This window comes from Seriola dumerili, unplaced genomic scaffold (assembly GCF_002260705.1).
Source record: "Seriola dumerili isolate Sdu_G_001 unplaced genomic scaffold, Sdu_1.0 BDQW01000040.1, whole genome shotgun sequence".
Classification (NCBI taxonomy): domain Eukaryota; kingdom Metazoa; phylum Chordata; class Actinopteri; order Carangiformes; family Carangidae; genus Seriola; species Seriola dumerili.
The window spans coordinates 3,900,118-3,920,422 of NW_019174295.1; the positions used below are offsets into that span (position 1 = coordinate 3,900,118).

Below are 20,305 nucleotides of genomic sequence, written 5' to 3' on the forward strand. Positions count from 1 at the left end.
AAAAAATCAAAAATACAAATATGCAAACTGAATTTATTGACTTAAGATACAAAGATGAATACTTTAGTCCACTTTTCATGGCAAAACACACTCAACAACTGGACACCTTAGCAAACATGTAGTTCAGTTAATCATAGAAAAACACAGTGAAGTGAGTCCTTACAGATGTTCCCAGTACAATTTCACTTCTTTCACAACTCTTGTTTTAAGAGTAATAACTTTTTCTCAGTTTTTTCTGATTTGCTTAATTCTGAAAGTTCTTCACACCAGCAATTGTTTTCTTTTTTTAAGAAATACTGTAAATATAAGATTATCAAACACGATAAATGTCTTTTATAAATCTTTGTGATTAAAGTGATTATTCGTGAAACATCAAAATTTGTCCTATACATACTAAAACACCCTTAGCAGTTAACATCCTGCAGCATCACATTATACAACTATTAGCTTGACCAGACTTCATGTTTTTCATTCTTCACTTTCAAAAACAAACAACACTGGCTGTTATTCTAGTTATTTCAAACTTTTAACATGCTACATTTTAATATTTTACACAGATTTGAATCTGATTTGTTGTGAAATGTCAGTGCAGTGCAATTAAAGGTTAAAAAAAGGAGCTTTAATCAAATGAACATCACTGAACACAGGACTGTACATTTTCAACTGAAGTATGTATTTAATGGATGTCATGGTGTTCTCCGTTCTCTCTTCTTCTCTGCCTCAGCACCTGTAGGTGCTACACAGCACCCCTCCTCCAATGACGAGCAGAGCTCCAGACGCCCAGCCCACATATATGGAGGCTCCCAGCTCTCCCCTCCTCTCACTGGTGGGCAGTGGGTTGTAGAAACCTGTGATGATGCTGTAAGCTGACCAGCTGACAGGAATTAAACACAGGAGCCCTGCTATTATGAACACCACACCTCCGGCGAGGCCAGTGTTGGCTTTGGTCAGCAAGTCATCACGAAAGAAGTTGGTGCAGCGGACCCCGACCACAGTGAGCCCGATGGCCACCACGCTGGCAGCGATGGAAGCACAGATCAGAGCTCTGGAGGCCTGCAGGTTCTGCGGTAAAGCCAGAATGGAGTCATAGGCTTTACACTGCGAGTGGCCCGTGCTCTGGATCACACAGTTCATCCATAAACCTTCCCAGAAGACCTGAGAGGTGATGATGTTTGCCCCAACAAAGGCCGTCATCTTCCACATGGGCAGCCCACAGATAAGGATGGTGCCAAGAAAGCCGATGATTGCCAAACACATACCAACGAGCTGGTTCCGCATGTTTCCAAAAACACAAATCCAGTGCACGTATTCGAAAGTTCTTTTAAATGTCAAAGAAACCAACAAAATCCACCTTCGTTTGAGCAGAAGATCATCTTGATCACAAACTTACTCACAAACGCACGCTGCTGGTTGTGTTTTGCTGTTTTGCTCTGCTGGTATGAGAAGGAAGAGTAGCAGGGAGGGGACTGTGCTAGTTTGCAGATCAGGTTTCCTGCTTGTCCTGATTCCTGATCGCTATGAATGAGCAGGAGGAGACAGAAAAACAAAAGACATCATGAATGAAAAACTGCTTTGTGACCCAAAACTAAAGGCTTTGATCCCAAAATTTAACTATGCCCAGAAATGTAAAAGTTTGCACATGTCAAACTATTTAAACCTGACATGACATATTACATGACATGAGTGCTTTAATTCTCCAACAGGTTCTAATAAACCTATACAGAGCTTAAAAGAAGAAAAACACCTGAAAGAACACATTGATACACAGGAAGGAAAGAGTATATCAACACCTGTTTGATTAATGTTCACTAGTGATTACAATACTGAAAAATAAGCTAGATGAGGAATTATTTCCTGTACAGTAAATATGAAGCCAGGGCCAGCAGCTGGTTAGCTTAGCTTAGCACAAAAACTGGAAATGATTAGGTTGGTTCTGAAGCCAGCACCTCTAAAGCTCAAATTAACACATCATGTCTTCTTTAATCCATGTGCCAAAATGTTCAACTATTCCTTTAATGTCAAATCAGTAGGAAAAACATCTTAGTTTACTTGAAGGTAAACCAAATAAAAATCTTAACATGTGCCCATGTTTAAGGTTATACTAGAGAGTAAGTGGTACATGAGGTTGTCTGACCACACCAGAAATCAGTGTTTATTCCTGAGCCAGAGCCACTGACGGCCCTTATTTCAAAGTAAGATAAGTGGTAAAGATAATATAAGTCAAGTATAAATAAATCAAACCAAGTTCTTTTAAAACTTGGCAGTCTCTACAAGTCACTAAAAATCATTCCAGACTGAATTAATCCCCAACCTTCCCACATATGCATTACTCCCCATTTGTGGTGTGCATTGCGTTTGTCCACGCACAGGAATCCAGTAGTGGAATGCTGCACTGTGCAAAACTTTTAAACTCAGACATTTTATAGTTGCACAAGTTTCTGTGGTTCATTGAGTCAGACTGATTTGACTTGCAGCTCACTACAGTGAAAACCACAGGTAGCGATTTCAGACAGGGTTTTGAATTGTGCATGCTAGTTCACTGGGAAATTAGAGTTTAGTTGTCTCATTGTTAATTAGCAGACATCTGTGCTTTTCCTGCTGAGTCTGAAACTGGATGAGACACCTATACAAACTAGGTTGAAGTCAGACCATTAAGAATTAAGGCTTTGTCAAGCACAAAACCATGGTGAAACATTGGTCTTCACAATGCCATGCACCACTACACAAACAAGGAAACTGATAATAAAAAAAAATTAGATTTATTAAAATCAGTAAAACAAAAAGTTAAAACATGACATGGAAAGTTCAATCCAGTTTCCTGCAGTAAGAAACATGCAGACTGTAGAAGTACTTGCAGGCATTTTTTAAACGTAGGCTCCTCCACTCGCTGCTGAGCGTGGGGCAGAGTATTTGACAGAGTATCTGCTATCTTTACGCTGCTGACACTGACAACACAGAAGTGCACCTCCAATGAACAGGAGTCCTGCTGATCCCCAGCCGATGAACAGTGACGCTCCCAGCTCCCTCCTCTGTGCGTCGATCACAACGGGATTGTAGAAGCTCCTGATGACCTCGTTCGCAGACCAAGACACAGGGATCAAGCACATGATGCCACCGATGATGAAGAACACCCCTGCAACAATGGCTACTTTGCTCTTGGCCACCTCATCTTCAATGCAGTTGGTGCACTTTCCTCCTGCGACGGCGAGCAGGATTCCCATGAAGGCGACCAGGATGGAGATGACGACGAGGGCCCGGGCCGCCTGCAGGTCTTGGGGCAGAGCCAGCATGGAGTCGTAGACCTTGCACTGCATCTGGCCGGTGCTCTGCTTCACACAGTTCATCCACAGGCCCTCCCAGAAGACCTGCGCCGTCACTATGTTGTTCCCAATGAAAGCAGACACCTTCCACATCGGCAGGGCGCAGATGATGATGTCTCCCAAAAAGCCAATGGATGCCAGGAAGATGCCAAAGATCTGAAGACCCGCAGACGCCATGTTTGTCTCTCGTTGAGCGGCAGCAGTATGATGCAAGTGAAATACTGACAGTGGTTTCTCACCTGCAGCTTTTATACCCACATGGTAGCCGTGGTTTCTTCTGATTGGCTGTTCAAAATTGCCCAAACTGAAAACACCTGTGGTCATTAAGTCGGTGCCATATTATCAACCACACTGGTAGAAGTTGATGATTTTGTGGAGGACTGTTTGGGGAGATTGTATCTCTTAACAAATACTAATTAATCAATTTTGAAATCTCTCAAATATATTAATTCATATCATGTTTTGTTTATTAATCTAAAATATTATCTGATATTTAATGTCTTTCTTTTTAACTCACTACAAACTTAAAAACCTTCTGCTTTTAAGCTTTTAAGTCTACACGTGTTCTTTTAAATTTCTTATTATTCATATTATAAAGCAGAAAATGAAATGTATTTAAAACATGAAAATTTCTCAGGTAGCCTAACATCTCCTCACATAATGTGACTTGTTTAAAATGATGATTTTACTGTGAGTGAATTGGCTCCTTCGGAGGTCTGGCTTTCATCTGAACTGTTAGAAGAAATAAGACATGGAAGGCTGTATTTTCAAATTTATTTTCCCAGCATTCTGCAACATGTAACGACACTCAAATATCTCCCTGTTTTACATTTTCAAGTGTCTGTGAAGAACATGAACAGACCGTCTTGATGGCTGCCTGCTCACCACTTTACTTCCTGTTCTCTTACCAGTGCGCTAATCAGGCTGATTGACTCCACCTGTGCTGATTAGCCAGCGAGCCCAGCTGTGCTTGACTCTTGTTGCTCTGAGTTGTTGGACGTGTGTCAAACATCCACATACAAATGAACAAGAAATATGTATCAGAACAGAGTCAGGAGGAAAAACATGAAGGATAGTCATAGAGCTATTAATATTGATGATATTAGAAATTAAAATCCATACGGGAACATATTGTAGATTGCATTGATGGCAATATTTTTTAGGTTGAGGTTTTATATATTAAGCTTTGACTAAATAAGTTACATAATTAGGTGTTAAAAAATAATAAATTACGTCAAGTATCCCCTCACCGACACCACCCTTTTCATGCCTCCACGCCGGCGTGCGTACTTGCATACGTTCACCCATCCCATTCTTGTGAACATGATATCTCAGTAACACCTCGACTGAACTTCTTCAAATTTGGCCCAAACATTCACTTGTACTTGAGGATGAATTGATTAGATTTTGGTGGTCAAAGGTCGAAGGTCAATGTCATGCTGACCTCACAAAACAAAAGAGGGATGTAACCTGAGTGACTGAGGCATACAACCGCCAGGCAAGTTCTTTTTTGTACTGTCCACTTTGTGAGGGAAATCATGACAGTGGGATTGATGTGTGTTTTGTATTTGTGTGGAGTTCATTGCCTGACTTGTTGTTCATGTTGAGGGAGTAATCAGTCTGAGACTTGGTGGGGACATTGTCCTTGGCTACTTCACACTGAAATTATTAATGATGTGGAACATCGATTTCTGGGAATATTTGGATAAAGCTTGTTCCAGTAAAAAGGGTCCAACTTGGTCTAATTGGTTAACTTCCCAAAACACATTTAACAAATGGTATAAGAGGGGAGATCATGTCTGTGCTACAGTCTGAATACCTTACACATTGACCTGCGAGTAGTGTCTAATCTTATCTTATCCTATTTCAACCATTTATCTGTTACTTCAAGCTAATTATTTCAATTGTAAGTTCATTCATTTTAACTAGCAATTTTAACCATTTATCCATAATTAACAAAATCAACTTTTTCTTTTTCTTTTCATACTCAGCTTCTCCACAATATTTCCACATATCCACTGCCAACTGGAGAGTCTACCCCTGACTGGAAATCACTGCTCTACCATCTGAAAAGATTTTATTAATCCAGTGTCGTTTGCAAAGCACTTTGAAGTTGATGTTTTACAGAATATCATCCTACTCCATAAAGTTGGATTTTCATGTTTGACCTTTCACAACTTTGTGACACATAAGCTTTTATCTGAGCCATACTGTTAAAGCTTCTTTTCTCTCTCAGAGCTCTGCTGGGGCACCAGAGGGCCTCTTTGTAGGACAGAAACACCTCTGAAGTCAAAGGCAGCATGATGGATGTTTATATCTGAGCAATGGAGCCAAAGCCCACCCAGAGCGGGTGGGGGGCTGCTCAACTGGGTCATATAAAACTTCCCCACAGTGGGAGAGCTTTTAGTTCACAGCTCAGTGAAGAACTGAGACACACCGATTAAAAAAAAAAAAAAAGAAAAAAAAGAGGAACACCAGCAAACAGCAATGGCATCTCTGGGGCTGCAGATTCTGGGCGTTGGGCTGGCGGTGCTCGGATGGATAGGAAACATACTGATCTGTATGCTGCCCCTGTGGAAGGTGTCTGCTTTCATTGGGAACAACATTGTGGTGGCTCAGAGCATCTGGGAAGGACTGTGGATGACCTGTGTGGTGCAGAGCACGGGCCAGATGCAGTGCAAGGTGTACGACTCCCTGCTGGCCCTGCCTCCTGACCTCCAGGCGGCCCGGGCCATGGTAGTCATCGCCATCCTGTTCTCTCTGTTTGGCCTGCTGCTCTCTGTAGTTGGAGGGAAGTGCACCACGTGCATTGGGGACAAAGCAGCAAAAGCCAGAGTGGCCATCTCAGCAGGTGTTTTCTTCATCCTGAGCGGGGCTCTGTGTCTGGTGACTGTCTCCCTGCCTGCTAACACTATCATAAAGGATTTCTACAACCCCCTGGTTCCTGATGCCCAGAGGAGAGAGCTGGGTGCGTGTTTGTACGTGGGCTGGGGAGCATCGGGACTGCTGCTGATCGGTGGTGCTCTTCTCTGCTGTCAGTGCCCGTCAGGAAGAGACCGCTATAATGGACCGAAGTACTCCCCGCCCAAGTCCACAACACCTGGGAAGGAATTTGTCTGAGCTGGAGGCTCCTTTTGAAAAGTGGCTGACTTTACATATAGTACAAACCTGTTGCTTATCCAAGTGTGATTTGCAATTTGACTAACTTCTTTTAACTAACACACTGCTGCCTTTTGTTTCTGAGAAATGCAAGAGACTCTAAGGTATGTGGCATATTAGATTAATGCGTCATTGAGTTAGGACCAGAGTTTTTTTTTAAATTCAGTCATTGTTTTGTATCATAATTTCAATATTAATTCAGACTCTCCTGGTGTTTTTATTGTCTTTTTTGCAACATCTTTTTCGCCATGTGAAATTTATTTTTCATTCTGTTTTTTTTTTCATTCATGCAATAAACATTATTTTTTTGTCAGCAATGTTTTTAATATGACTGATCTAGTGGAATTCAACAAACAAGGTATGCATACTGAAAATATTGGATCTAAGATTAAGATTTTATACACAAAACATGATCATCTTAGATGATCTATATGTTATTATCACGGCTATATGTGATTTGTGATATTGGGCTATATAAATAATTGATTTGACTTTATAAAATACTTAGCTAAGTATTGTTAATAAGTTAGCTCCACCTTGACCAGATAAAATATTGAAATGTTGCTTGCATCAGAACAAATAATCCAGTATTGTAATATGTTAATATTGACAACAGGCATTCTGCATAATGAGTACTTTTACATGTGATACTTCAAGTACATTGTGTACTTTTACCCACAAGTAAGCAACATTTTTACACTGTATATTGTTACTTTTACCAAAGCAAAAGATCTGACTGGCCTGATCTCAGCTAAGGGGCCAAAATGTAAAACAGACACAATGGTAGAAAAATTACAGCAGCGTATTGTTTCTCTTGGCAGACTGGTTTCAGTTGAAAATGTCTGTAAACAAAAAGAAACCCATTAAAGAGGTTAAGGATATATCATCCTGACAAGACTTGGCAGATGTGCTCTTACTGGGCAAAGTGTAAATATCCATTCTTTGCAGATATAAAACAGTTCCTTAGCAACATGAATCCCAGCATACACAGTGCACTGTTGTCTCAGGCACTGATGTCCATTTTTCACTGAAGACAGAAACTGTACTTTACTGTCTTAATACGAGGCCAGCCGATTACAACATGGAAAACATCTCAACCAGATACATCAATTTCCAGGAGTCTACTCCCCTGAATTCCTGAGCGCATTATCATGAGTGGTGCGTGAGAAGTACAGTTTCAGCTCTGTGCAGGTGCAGAGCGAACGTGAGAAAGAGAAGACGTCACGAAGCGTTTGAACAAAGACACTTTATTTCTGGTATTTCAATTGGACAATTGACAATTGGAAGTCCTGTAGTGATCATTGTGGCGTCATAGATTATAGATAGATTTTAAGTGTACATTGTCCAGTATAATAATAATAATAAAAAATTTGCTTTTCAGAATTCTGCATTAATATTTGTTTTCCCAACTTCTCTGAGCAGCAACCTGTGCAATAGTTGATATAAACCGGAGCCATTACAGATATTTTACATCACTTCTTCAGTCTCAGTCTGCAATATTAAAATGACTCCTAATAGTAGCTATGTAATTCATAATTAGAATTACAACAGGGGAAATGTTTATTTATGAAAAAGAGCTAAGAGAAATACTGCCATGTGAAAACTGGTAATTGACAGCTTATGTCAGCTTAAGACAGGGACACACTGCATCTAAAAAGTCCAAGCCACCACACAACCAATCAATCATCGAGGCTTTTTGTTATCAGTACGGTTTAATGTGCTGTGTCGTGTTATTAGATGCTCTAAAATATTTTAAAAAATCATTCAAATTTAGAAACTGAGCGGAGGAAATGTTTCTAATCAACCAAAATGTGAAATGCAATTTAGTTTTCTTTTCTCTCACTTTCTTCAGCTTCAGCAAAAACATTTTTCAGCACATGAAATAGCTGATCCTCTTGAATGTCCCAAGACACCTTCTGCAGCCGCTGTTGTCAAAACCCTCACACATAGTCCATGTGTGAAGATGCGGTTCTTGCAGGGGTGAACTTGGCAGGTACGTAGGGTCTCCCGTCTTTTGGGGGGCAGTTGTTGCAGAGCAGGCCCCCTCCCAGCAGCAGCAGCCCAGCGGAGCCCCAGCCGATATAAAGCGCAGCCCCGAGCTCCCTCCTCTGAGCTGCGATCACCAGGGGGTTATAAAAGTCCCTGATCACTGCGTGAGCTGACCACGACACCGGGATCATGATCAGCAAGGCGGCTATTAAGAAGATCACACCGGACACGATGCAAGCTTTGGCTTTGGCCACCTCATCCTCCATGCAGTTTGTGCACTTTCCTCCAACCACGGCCATGAGCACGCCGAACACCCCAACTATCACAGAGATGACCACCATGGCCCTGGCAGCCTGCAGGTCTTGCGGCAGGGCCAGCATGGAGTCGTAGACCTTGCACTGCATCTGACCCGTGCTCTGGACCACGCAGTTCATCCACAAGCCTTCCCAGATCACCTGGGCGGTGACGATGTTCGCACCGACGAAAGCAGTGACTCTCCACATGGGCAGAGCGCAGGTGATGATGGTGCCCAGCCAGCCGATGAAGGCCAGCAGTATACCCATCATCTGGAGACCTTGAGAAGCCATGGTTATGCCACTGCAGCCAGAAGTCAACTAGAAGTAAGAACAGATTGCTGTTTCAGAAATGTCCAAGTCTTGAAGATGATTTGATTCTGACTGCATGAAATCACCGCAGGCTTTATGGGTTGTGGGGTCTAATACACGCCACTCTCACAACTGCTTGAGCAAGTGTCCGCCGTGCTCTGATGCTCTGCGGTCCCACTGCGAGAAGAAAACTGCTTCCCGTTGTGGTTCAAACTTTCTGGGTGGAGTTTCTGTGCTCCCAGACAAAAGGGGGAAGGCTGAGACCTGATATCTACAACCCTTGTTTTCTCCCTCTTCATTGTTCCCACACATACGAGCTTTGTTACCCCAAGCAAGGCTTCAAGACTGGGAACAATGGCTGCAGATCCCACCTGTACTCACACACATACAAACACACACACACTGACCCACTCACACAGGTTAAGCCTTGAGCAAAGAAAAACTAGTTTGGGTCAGTGCATTCAGCTCAAACTGACCAGGAAGTGGATTTTTCTGAAATTATGCCAACATGAAAAAGTTCCTTAATCCAATCTTCATTTAATTATTGGTGAATTAACCCTTGAAGAGCCTTTTCATTTGTATTACAATTAAAACTTATCACCTTATATATAGGTTTGTGTGTTATATTAAGGGACTTTAAATGTATCATACAGACCACAGATGGATTCAGGTTATATTCTTTGTAGGAAATGTTTTTCACTTTAGATTAAATCAAGATAAAACTGACAACAAGTTGCACAACTTTACTGAGTTAAAACCTCAGTTAAAGATCACAACAAATGGATGTCAATATTTCCTGTCAATGCAATTTTTGCTCTTCTCTTCACGAATGAAAAATGTGTCCTGAGAGTCCATATAAATCACAAATACCTTTGCCTGTAGGCTCACAGTTTGAACAAAGAGCAGCCGCCGTGCCTCTTTTTTTCTACCACACCTAGACCTGATCTACAGGAAAGTCAGACAATAGATGCTTCTCAAATGCTGCGTGGGTGAGAACCCTTGTTTTTGAAGGCAAGGCCAGCAGTGAATGGACATTTATTTATCTCTGCAGGTGTAAAAAGTAGAATTAACATTAAAATCAGTAAATACAGAGAAGTTTAATGTAAGACCTCCTATAAAATGTTGACTTCTCCCACTTTAGGACCATTGAAGGAATTCTGCTGTGTGAAAATAAAAAGCACAAGTGATCTCAATTTTGTAAACAAATATTTATTTACAGTTTAACCAGCCCATCGTGAATCTCATAGACATGGTTTATAAAAACAACCCACATATACATGGCAAAAAGAGAAGATTTTCAAAATAAGACTGAGGTTATAGAGTGTGTATACTAATAAGAAAAGACTTTGAATTTACTAACAGTCATATTAACAGCCATACACATACTAATAAATGTGTTAACATATTGAATTGGATTTCCTCTTTGCGTGCGGTTCCTGTCCTGCTATCCATTTCCTTCAAACACTCAGGAGGAGTAACTTTTTGATCAGGCGAAATACTGAATTATCAACACTCAGTAGCACCAGTGCATCTGTTCCGGTAAACAGTGCTTTGTGGAAGCCATATACTGATCTCTAGTTTCACACATAGTCTTTCCCGGATGCTGGTGCTGAGGCCTCGGACCTGGCAGCTTTGTACCTTGCAGTGTAGGACCCTTCATCCTTATTGGGGCAGTTGAAGCAGAGCATCCCCCCTCCGATCAGCATCAGAGCAGCTGCCCCCCATCCGATGTAGAGCGCAGCGCCCAGTTCTCTCTTCTGGGCGCTGTTAGTCAGTGGGCTGTAGAAGTTTCGGATGATGGTGTGGGCCGTCCAGCAGACGGGGACGAGGCAGAGGATCCCAGCTGCAATGAACATTACCCCAGATGCAACGCCCACCTTGGCCTTGGATGACGGATCCTCCACACAGTTGGTGCACTGACCCCCGGCTACAGACAGCAGGATAGCCATGATGCCCACCACGATGGAGATGATGGTCAGGGCCCTGGCAGCCTGGAGGTCAGAGGAGAGGGCCAGCATTGAGTCATACACCTTACACTGCATCTGGCCTGTACTCTGGACCACACAGCTCATCCAAATTCCTTCCCAGGTGATCTGCGAAGTGACGATGCTGCTGCCAATAAAAGCAGTGACCTTCCACATGGGAAGGGCGCACACGATGATGGCGCCAATCCAGCCCAGGATCCCCAGAGCTGAGCCCAGTATTTGAAACCCAGCAGACACCATGGTGGACAGCAGGTTTGTTCTTTGTTGTTCCTTCAAATGAACCTTCTTTCCCTTTTGCAGTGGTGACTTGAAAGCTGTCTCTGTTTGCTGCCACTCCTCTCTTGCAGTTACGTTGGCCTCTGGGTTGTTTGTCTCCTTTTGTGGTTCTGTTGGTCAGGTGAGTTTTGCTGAATGGGAGAGGACTCAGAGGAGAACAAGTACATATGATGGAGGAGGAGGAGGGGCCGTGTAGGAAAATATCTCACCGTCATCAGTCCCTGCTCTTCAGGTCCACCCCCAAACTCCACAAGCCCACAACCTGTTTACCCTCCCCCCACCCACCCTGCTTTACCAAGTTTAACAAAAAGAAACATGTGAAACCGCTTTGCGTGCACCTCTACATGCAAAATAAAACACACAATTTCAACACAATATAAGCATCTTGTTGAAGAAAAGATGGTAACAGCAGATTTTTTTTTTTTTTGAACATCGTCCTTCTTCATTTCCCCTCCTCCACCTCCAGTTTCACCTGAAGCAGCTGGAGGGTGGAGTCATGTCCTGAGTGACTCAGTCTGTTTTAAATGACAAAAACTTCAGACTGACCAAATATGGTCTTGTGCTCAGTGATGTTGTTCGATCACACCTTCAGAAACTATGGATGACATGTTGCTGTAGTTAAAATAGATGCCAACACTGTCAAGACTGGATACTATTGATTATCTATGACCAAGTATATTTTGAGGGACTTTCAGTTTACTACAAGGCAGGTGTTGGGGGTGGATGGTAGGTGGATGGTGGGCTCCTGATCCCTGCATGTTGTTCGGTTTAGGCAACAATAGCACTTTGGTTAAAGTCAATGAAAAATCAATGCTTCAATTAAATGTGAATGAAGTAAAGACGCTTTAGTTGCCATCATCAGATACATTATTTCAAGAGCAAATACTATGCAAAAATATATTAAAAATACCTTGTTAGTGTTTACAGTTTTGTTCTGCATGAACTTTCTGCATCTTTGCAGCTACGTCATCATGTGGACAAATAAATGTAGTCTGGGTGAAATCATGTTTCTCTCAAATGTATTTGTTTCTTGGAGACGCGGTTGCTTCACCTCCAATAACTCTCCAAGGAACATCCGTTAATTTATTAAAAACCTGTTTCTAAGCAGTCTAACTTTTTATAGGTCCAGGTTTTCAATAGACTTTTGGCAGACATGGAAATAGTTGTGAAATATTACAAATCACATCAAATTAAAGTTAAAATAAACACCGGCAGGAGCACGAGTCTCAATTTCAAATTAACTGGGGGCGACTGGCAAGGTAGTTCTTGAACACATGGCCAAATTAAATTAGATTAAATTAAATTGATTTTTTTATTCATTTTTTGCTCTATAACCCTCCAAAGCTGAGCAACTTGCCTCGTCCCTGTTCGCTAACTCAGCCCAGCTTCTGCTTCACATGTTCAGTTTGCTTGTGACAGTTCCTGAGAAAAACAGTGGAATGTGACAGAAACATAAGCGCCGTCGTTTCACAGCCTTGTTAGAAAATTAAATGATTACTGTGACACTGGTGGAGAAACAACACCGGGGAAAAAGTTAAAAATTAATTTTTCATACCAGATATAAATGTTAATTCTAAACGTTCACACCTTTGATCTACAGTCACATTTCACTTGGACTTTGTGTTTTTCATTAGTTTCACACACACACACACACACACACACACACACACACACACACACACACACACACAATCCAATCTTTAGATTTGCTCTTCTTTAAGCACATGATGAATGTGACCAGCTAAAAATAATAGAAACAGTTTGTTGAGGTTTTACTGGAGTTAAACTAACAGCCCTGTGGCCAGAGGTCGGCACTGTGTGTAAATACCAGCTGGAAAATATCTACTTAAAATTGTTGTGATTTATTCATTCTTAGTGACTTTTTCTGAGTTATTTACTGATAATTTTCATCTCTAACAGCCTTGACATCAAAATTGTGGATCAGTGTGGCTACAAGTCGACTGTATCCACAGTGTGTCCGGTAGTTTATACTGTGCAAAAGTAAAAACTAAAAATGCAAAACTATAAACATTTATATTCTTGGATGTAGATGTGCTCGTATTGCAGGTATTCTGCAGTATTCAGTATGTTTTCTTCTCTTACCGTATCACAGAGCGTGAAAAACCCCACTCACACACTGAGTCACATACTTAGAGTGTTTTAACAAGGAGACACACAACGTGCGAGTCATGTGACGCGTGCTCTGATACAACTCAGGTTGATCCACGAGAAATCACCAGCGGGATTACATGAGGTTACACTGAAGTTCCATGAAATGCTGCACATGCAGACAAATGTGAACTCCTTCAGTCATCTTGTTACATTAAGAAACAGCATTACAAAAAAACTGGACAATTACAAATTGGACTTGATGTATTGGGAACAATTAAAATAGGGTGAATGTGAGAAATGAAGAGACCATGTGAAATGAAGGCGGAGGTCATCACTGAGAGGAGCTCTGTTCTGTTCAGTCTGTGATCTGTAAATCAGACTGAAGGCTGATTGTAAGTGGGATCATATAGGGGAGTTTTGTTCACAGATTATCTCAGAAAAGAGCTTGTACTCAATATTTAGTGAGATTGCTGTGGGCGGAGCAGGACAGCGTAACAAACAGAGGTCAATTTAAGTGCAAGTGATATGATATACAACATATTTGACAGGTCTGGATTTTGTAACTTGTAAACATTGTAAAAACTTGACATCATATTTGTTTGACTGTTCTCTCTGCTATTCTTTGCTCTGCCCAAAGGGAGGCAGCAGCTTCTCTACTTTCTAATCTGCCCTGAATTTCCCTGGGAGAGTCACTGTGAGGATCATTTATGACTCACATGAAGAAGACGAGACCAAGACCGTGATTTTAGTTTCCTGCAGTTTGTTTTTGAACTTGTACATTTCATTCATATGCTCATAATGCAGCAATTCAACGCACAACTGTCTGTACTCAAAGAGAGAGAAGAATGTCTGGGCGGTTGTTAAAGTGCGGCATCAAAGCAGCTTTTAATGTGTTCATAAATCTCTAAGCGGGCGTTAAATCCAAGGCTCTTTCAGAAGACTCATTACTTAGTAACAGAGAGTCCTGTTATAGAGCAGTATCACCACTGACCAGTGACCCAATAAAGGCTGCCAGTGGAAATCCCCATCTTTGGGCAGTTTGAAATGAAAGGCTGGTGATTGTTTGAAAAAAACAAACTGGCATAAGAATGTCCGGTTCTTTAAAGCTGCCTCAGTTTAAAACTGTTTAATATAAACTTTTTTTTTTTCATTATTTAGATTCAGGGTGTGACATGTTTATGAGGTCTGCTCAGGGAAACAGTTTCTATTACATTACGCTGCCACTCTTGATGACGATCGAAGAAGAGGTCTTTCAGTTTCTATGGTAGTTTTGCACACGTTTCATGCTCGTCTAGTAGGATCATTGAGCAATCTTTCGACACGCCAAGTATTTACAGACAAAAAAATCGAATCAAATTGTGGAGTTTGAGAAAACAACAGAGGTCCAGTCACATGTGAAAGCAATGAATGACTTAATCTATGTAGTAAAAGAGTAAAAGTTTGTATCAGGAGTTTCACTATTATTCAAGTATTGCTTTGTAGGTTAAGTCCAGTGGTGGGAAAAGTATTGCATTTACGCATGTAAAACAAGCAATAGCACACCATAAAAATACGCCCTTACAAGTAAAAGTAAAAGTAAAAGTAGTATCAGCCATATAAGTAGTAGCCAAGTATCAGCAACAAAATGTTTCTAAACATTTATAACAAGTAAAAGTCCTCCTGCGTTAATGTTATATTTTTATTATTGACTCGTTATGATTGATTAATTAATGTGTAAGTGGTTTCATGATGTCATGGAAGATTGAGGTGGAGCTGATCTGTTATATATATATATGCAGCATAAATACTCACAGTTAATGTTTGTGTGCCCTGTAATGTTTTTGACCTGGGGGTGGACACGTGGGTCAGATCCAGAATAAATTTAAATCAATCATTCTGAAGCTTGTTCTGTTAACATTTCCAACACTGAAATCACTCCCAGCATCAAGAAAAGATGCAAGATTAGGAATAAAATCATAGCGACACATTCTTATATGGTTAAGTCTAAATGTATGTATGTATGTATGTATATACTCCAGTTTTATACAGCTCCTCAAGGAACACAGTATCAGTATATCCACTCTGGAAGGATATTTTATCAGTGTATTAGCCCCTGTATTTAGGTTACTATGATCATTGTGTTGGCAATATTTGACCCATACTATCTATCTGAATTTCCCTTGGCAGTTACCCAAACAGATAACGCTATTATTCATACAGCATGCCCTCTGACATACCATCCCAACACACCCAGCTGGATTAGATGAAGGCTCATTTGTGTGTTTTTTTCTCCATGGCTGGAGAGGAGGAGGAAGAGATGACACTCTCACAAATCCACCAACGCACGAGAACAACAAGGAAATGGATGATGTTGCTGTTTACGGAAACCGATTTGTCACAGATAGAAACGTCCAGTGAAACTCCCCTCACTGCACAAATCAGTGGAAACATATCTGTGGAGTTGTTTTAGTACTTATAAGTAAAGTGCTTATAAAGAGTGATTATCTGGCTGCCAGGGCAGAATTAAAGTTACATTATTTAAAAAGAAAAAAAAAAGTTTAAACAAATAAGTTGGATATTGTAAAACTTTTGTCATTTTTACATTTCACATTTCAGTCCAATTCTATGGACCTTTCATTGGCTGTAGACTATTTGAGTCTCCCACATGGACTTTAGCCTTTTTTCACTATAATAATAACTGTAGTGACATTGTTCCTACTGCTTTATATTGATCAGTGATATTTTATTTTATTGTAGCTGCTGTTATAACTAATCATTTAAATCCTGAAGCCCAAACAAATCTATATGTTTTGTATTAACATGACATGAAAGGCGTCTCTGTGGAAGGACTGAGATATCTGTTGTAGCCTCTTTAGCTGGTGAAATACAAAAGAGAAATATCAGACTTTAATTTGTCAGGTGCAGGAATATGAGTCCAAATGAAAACTACCTTTGCTGTGTTTAGATAAGGAGCTCTGTTTGCTTTTATAAGACCATATGGCTGTGTTGTCACTTTAAGCAGCTAGCTGGAGAACGCACTGCATTGGTCCTGTCGAGATGCACCCGGACCTTCAAATATCTCTTGTTTAAGAAAGAAACAAATAATCTAATAGTGTGGATAGTCAGATATGATTTGAGTTGTTGGTAGATAGTTTGTTTCCTTCCTAAATACAAGCTAATCTCAAATAATCCCCTTTAATCAGGCTTTATCTTATCGCGGTTACTGGGTCAGCCATTCTTTAGCAGACGTGTTTGACTATAATATTGAAGTGTTACAATGTGTACACGTATACAAGATAAAAGTGTGTCAGACTGTGATAATGGCAGCAGGTTCTGCAATGATCACCTGGGCAAACTGGTCAGACTCACCTGTGTATGTAGATATACACTACAGTACATGGATCCACACTGATAGAGTCAATCTGACCTGATGTAAACAATAACCTAGAACATACGCTGACATGATCTCATTTCTAAGAGTCATTCAGGCCAAGCCAGTTCAGTCTATGTGAGGCGGGACTGAACAACACAGCGTCTGAGCTCAGTCTCTCTCAGAGGGAAACATTATGTTTACTCTGCTCTGCCAGATAATAATCCAACTTCACTTTTCTTACATATTGACCAGTAATTTTGTTGTTTGCTGGTTCTACATTTTAACATTCCTGTGGAAACTGGCCAATCAAAGGCAACTTCCTGGTAAGATGTTTAAAAAGGACAAGTCTGGTGATAGTCTACTGAATATAATTCCAACAATTGATCCTATTGTCTGTGTATCTAAAGCCTGGCACAAAGTATTTCTCTGTGCCATAGACCTCCATTGTGTCCAAAATCTATTTTAAGACACAATAATAAGACACATTGTTGCACTGGGCGACATGTTGCTGCATTACAATGAACATGGGAGCTGTATATGTATGTGTGTGTATTAATTCATGGCATTACTCCAGTTTGAGTGATGGTTGCTGAAGTTAACATGTTTTGAACATGTGTGTTTGCTCCATTTTCAAAGCTACAGGAGTAAAGTTGGTTAAAAAAAAGCCTATATACCTATAAAGCATATCTTTATCATTTCTAGTTCCTCATTAACTCAGATTTACAATATGACAACCTATAGACTGTGTGACCCAGTCGAGATGGTCCTGCAATAAAAACTTTAACATCATGTTTTACTTGAGACAATAAAATATGGCATGTCATAACAAAACTTAAATGAAGATTTGAAAACAGAAAAATACTGCTAAAATTTAATCTGTGCTAAATTCCTCTTTTTCTCTTCCTCTGTTTTTTTCAAATACAGTCCCTCTCTATGCAAACAAACACACATGCACATTCTCATTCTCCGAATACACACACGTTTATTAGAGTACATGTTTGCACATCCGTTAAAGTCTTATGTGGTCGCCTATGAACCACATTACAAGCTCTGCCCTGGCCACTCATTACCTACTGACAGCAATAAAGCAGACACACCCAGAGCTACCATGGGCAAAAGGTTAAACCATAAAAATACTCATTTGAAAAAGCACACAAATGAGCACCAACACACCCAGGTGGTAAACGAGGCCAGTGCAAATGGACTCACCTGATTGGCTTGGTTTGGCAGGTGATGTCATGTCTTAGGAGGGCCTGACCACATAGTAATAAAATGATAAGGGTCATCGTCTGCTTAAGAGCAGCGCAACAGATGAAAACAACATCTGAGCGGCCACGTACACGCAGAAGAGAGTTTGTGGAGGAAGCAGCGCACTGTGACAAGTCAACACTTCACTGGATTCAGGAATAGGTGCTTACCTTGAGGAGGAGGCATACCTGCTGGACCAACAGGAGCTTGAAGGGCAAAATCAAGAAGGCCCTCAGATATTTGTCGAAAAATACAAGAGGGAAAGGGAAGCAAGGAAAACTGTGAGCAAGAGAAAAGTCAATAGGAAGGAACTGAGAGGAGAGAAAGGACAAATAAAGGAGCTTTTGATCCACAGAGGAGACGTTTGTCTGGGTGAACAATGGTTTCTTTTGGACTTGAAGTGGTCGGTGTCACCCTGTCAGTGCTTGGCTGGGCGCTGAGTATAGTCAGCTGTGCTCTGCCAATGTGGCGGGTGTCTGCCTTCATTGGGGCCAACATCGTCACAGCTCAGGTGTACTGGGAGGGCCTGTGGATGAGCTGCGTGTTCCAGAGCACGGGGCAGATGCAATGTAAGGTCTATGACTCCATGCTGGCTTTACCTCCGGACCTGCAGGCCGCCCGGGCGCTCACTGTCCTATCCATTATCGTGGGCATAATAGCTCTCCTCATCTCCATGGTGGGAGCCAAGTGCACCAACTGCATTGAGGACGAGGGCGTCAAAGCCAGGGTGATGGCTGCTTCTGGGGGGGCGTTCATCATGGCAGCTCTGGCACAGCTGGTGCCTGTTTCCTGGTCGGCACACACCATCGTGGTTGAGTTCTACAGTCCGCTCATCCCCTCTGGACAGAAGATGGAGATCGGGGCAGCGCTGTATCTGGGTTGGACCGCTGCAGGCCTGCTGATGATTGGAGGGTCCATTCTCTGCTGCAGTTGTCCCCCACAGGAAGAGAAACCAGCGAGGTACAGTGTGCACCCGCAGAGTCGTGTAGCGTACTCCGCCGCTCCGAGGTCAGTCGCTCAAAGCTCCTACACCAGGAAGGACTATGTGTGAGGGAAGAGGACAGGACCATGGCGGGATTATTATTATATTTTCACATGTATCCTGCTTATTTGTACATGTTCGAGAAATGTATATAAAAATGTATCTCATTGATTATTACATCGGTTCAACTGGAACCAACTGCTCACTAGAAAAGGATGACTAAATCCAAACCATATGTTTTTGTGCATATTTAGGATCATAAATGTGTGTAGATATTTTTTGATGAATGGATTTGTTAGTTCTCTGCAGTTGTTTACATGTAGCCATTAGAGCAGAGGGAAATCATCAAATTTCAAAAAGCAAAAGACCAAATGTGGTAAAAGATTTTTGGAATATGTGATTATTGTTCAGTTCTGTGAGGAGACTTTGGTTTCCAAGTAAAACTGATATTTTATATATTTATTTGTGCTCATAACATTTGGATCCACTGTGGATGTTCCTCATTGTACTGATCAGCGTGTACGTATGAAGTTTCATATTGTCAACTACTGTAAAGCAAACAGAGACACTCGTGTAACTGTAATGAGCTTTCAAATGGCTTTTGTTTTTTCTATGTGAATAATATTGTTCTTGACATAGGCCGAGTCACAGATACGAAACATTACACAGCTGAGCAAAATGGAGCTTGCTTTGGGCTCCGACGCAAGGTCAAAATGGCGGCGTAAACTGTAAAAAGGCTGAGGGAAGTTCAAATCAACATATGATATATGATATGAAATGTGATTTTATTTGTTTCATCATCTCTGTAACATTTCACAGCCTTTCGTGTTGCTGTGTTCAGACATTTTCTACAATATTGAAACTTTTCTTTGGCATGTCTTCTGTTGTATAAACATTATACGGCTTTGACTTTTATTAAAAGGCTGTGACTTCGTGAATAAAAATGTTTTTCGATCGATCTACTGAAATGATTAAAATAACTTAAAGATGGAATTGAGATCTTTACTATGAAACGAGTGAGACTAACTTATATAAAATTTTAAATGAGATAAAAGGCACATATGATAAAAGGTGATAGGTTGTTATTCCAAATGCTGTATGAATGAAAGATAAAATTCAAATGAACACAGTCATCATAACATTGGAAAACAAACAACTTCAAGACAACATGAACACAAAGTGGAATACACGGAATATCATGTGTACTCATTTTTGAGTTCTTTAAACTTTAAAACAACTTTAAAATAACAGAATGAAAAAATGTTGCTGTTGATGTT

At 41.0% G+C, this 20,305-nt stretch overlaps 6 protein-coding genes across 6 annotated transcripts; 2 read left to right on the plus strand and 4 right to left on the minus strand.

Annotated features, from left to right (window-relative positions):
• Nucleotides 1-75: 75 nt before the first annotated feature.
• Nucleotides 76-18,289, minus strand: LOC111217053 (claudin-4-like). The gene is made up of 2 exons (XM_022738736.1): nucleotides 18,217-18,289; nucleotides 76-1,515 (listed from the first exon to the last, which is right to left on the minus strand). Exon 2 carries the CDS (start codon nucleotides 1,276-1,278, stop codon nucleotides 721-723), a length of 558 nt encoding a protein of 185 aa, XP_022594457.1. The 5' UTR covers nucleotides 1,279-1,515; nucleotides 18,217-18,289; the 3' UTR covers nucleotides 76-720.
• On the minus strand, nucleotides 2,865-3,497 carry LOC111217051 (claudin-like protein ZF-A89). The gene has a single exon (XM_022738733.1). The coding sequence runs from the start codon at nucleotides 3,495-3,497 to the stop codon at nucleotides 2,865-2,867; it is 633 nt and encodes a 210-aa protein (XP_022594454.1).
• LOC111217052 (claudin-4-like) lies at nucleotides 5,808-6,744 on the plus strand. Its single transcript, XM_022738734.1, has one exon. It carries the CDS (start codon nucleotides 5,808-5,810, stop codon nucleotides 6,438-6,440), a length of 633 nt encoding a protein of 210 aa, XP_022594455.1. The 3' UTR covers nucleotides 6,441-6,744.
• LOC111217050 (claudin-4-like) lies at nucleotides 7,737-9,218 on the minus strand. The gene has a single exon (XM_022738732.1). It carries the CDS (start codon nucleotides 9,053-9,055, stop codon nucleotides 8,420-8,422), a length of 636 nt encoding a protein of 211 aa, XP_022594453.1. The 5' UTR covers nucleotides 9,056-9,218; the 3' UTR covers nucleotides 7,737-8,419.
• On the minus strand, nucleotides 10,263-11,495 carry LOC111217049 (claudin-4-like). The gene has a single exon (XM_022738731.1). The coding sequence runs from the start codon at nucleotides 11,296-11,298 to the stop codon at nucleotides 10,654-10,656; it is 645 nt and encodes a 214-aa protein (XP_022594452.1). The 5' UTR covers nucleotides 11,299-11,495; the 3' UTR covers nucleotides 10,263-10,653.
• LOC111217048 (claudin-4-like) lies at nucleotides 18,018-19,986 on the plus strand. The gene has a single exon (XM_022738730.1). The coding sequence runs from the start codon at nucleotides 18,426-18,428 to the stop codon at nucleotides 19,095-19,097; it is 672 nt and encodes a 223-aa protein (XP_022594451.1). The 5' UTR covers nucleotides 18,018-18,425; the 3' UTR covers nucleotides 19,098-19,986.
• The last annotated feature ends 319 nt before the right edge of the window (nucleotides 19,987-20,305 follow it).

Excerpts from the sequence above, each read along its gene's own strand:
- LOC111217053 (XM_022738736.1), bottom strand. The coding sequence starts at position 1,278 with ATGCGGAACCAGCTCGTTGGTATGTGTTTGGCAATCATCGGCTTTCTT.
- LOC111217051 (XM_022738733.1), bottom strand. The coding sequence starts at position 3,497 with ATGGCGTCTGCGGGTCTTCAGATCTTTGGCATCTTCCTGGCATCCATT.
- LOC111217052 (XM_022738734.1), top strand. The coding sequence starts at position 5,808 with ATGGCATCTCTGGGGCTGCAGATTCTGGGCGTTGGGCTGGCGGTGCTC.
- LOC111217050 (XM_022738732.1), bottom strand. The coding sequence starts at position 9,055 with ATGGCTTCTCAAGGTCTCCAGATGATGGGTATACTGCTGGCCTTCATC.
- LOC111217049 (XM_022738731.1), bottom strand. The coding sequence starts at position 11,298 with ATGGTGTCTGCTGGGTTTCAAATACTGGGCTCAGCTCTGGGGATCCTG.
- LOC111217048 (XM_022738730.1), top strand. The coding sequence starts at position 18,426 with ATGGTTTCTTTTGGACTTGAAGTGGTCGGTGTCACCCTGTCAGTGCTT.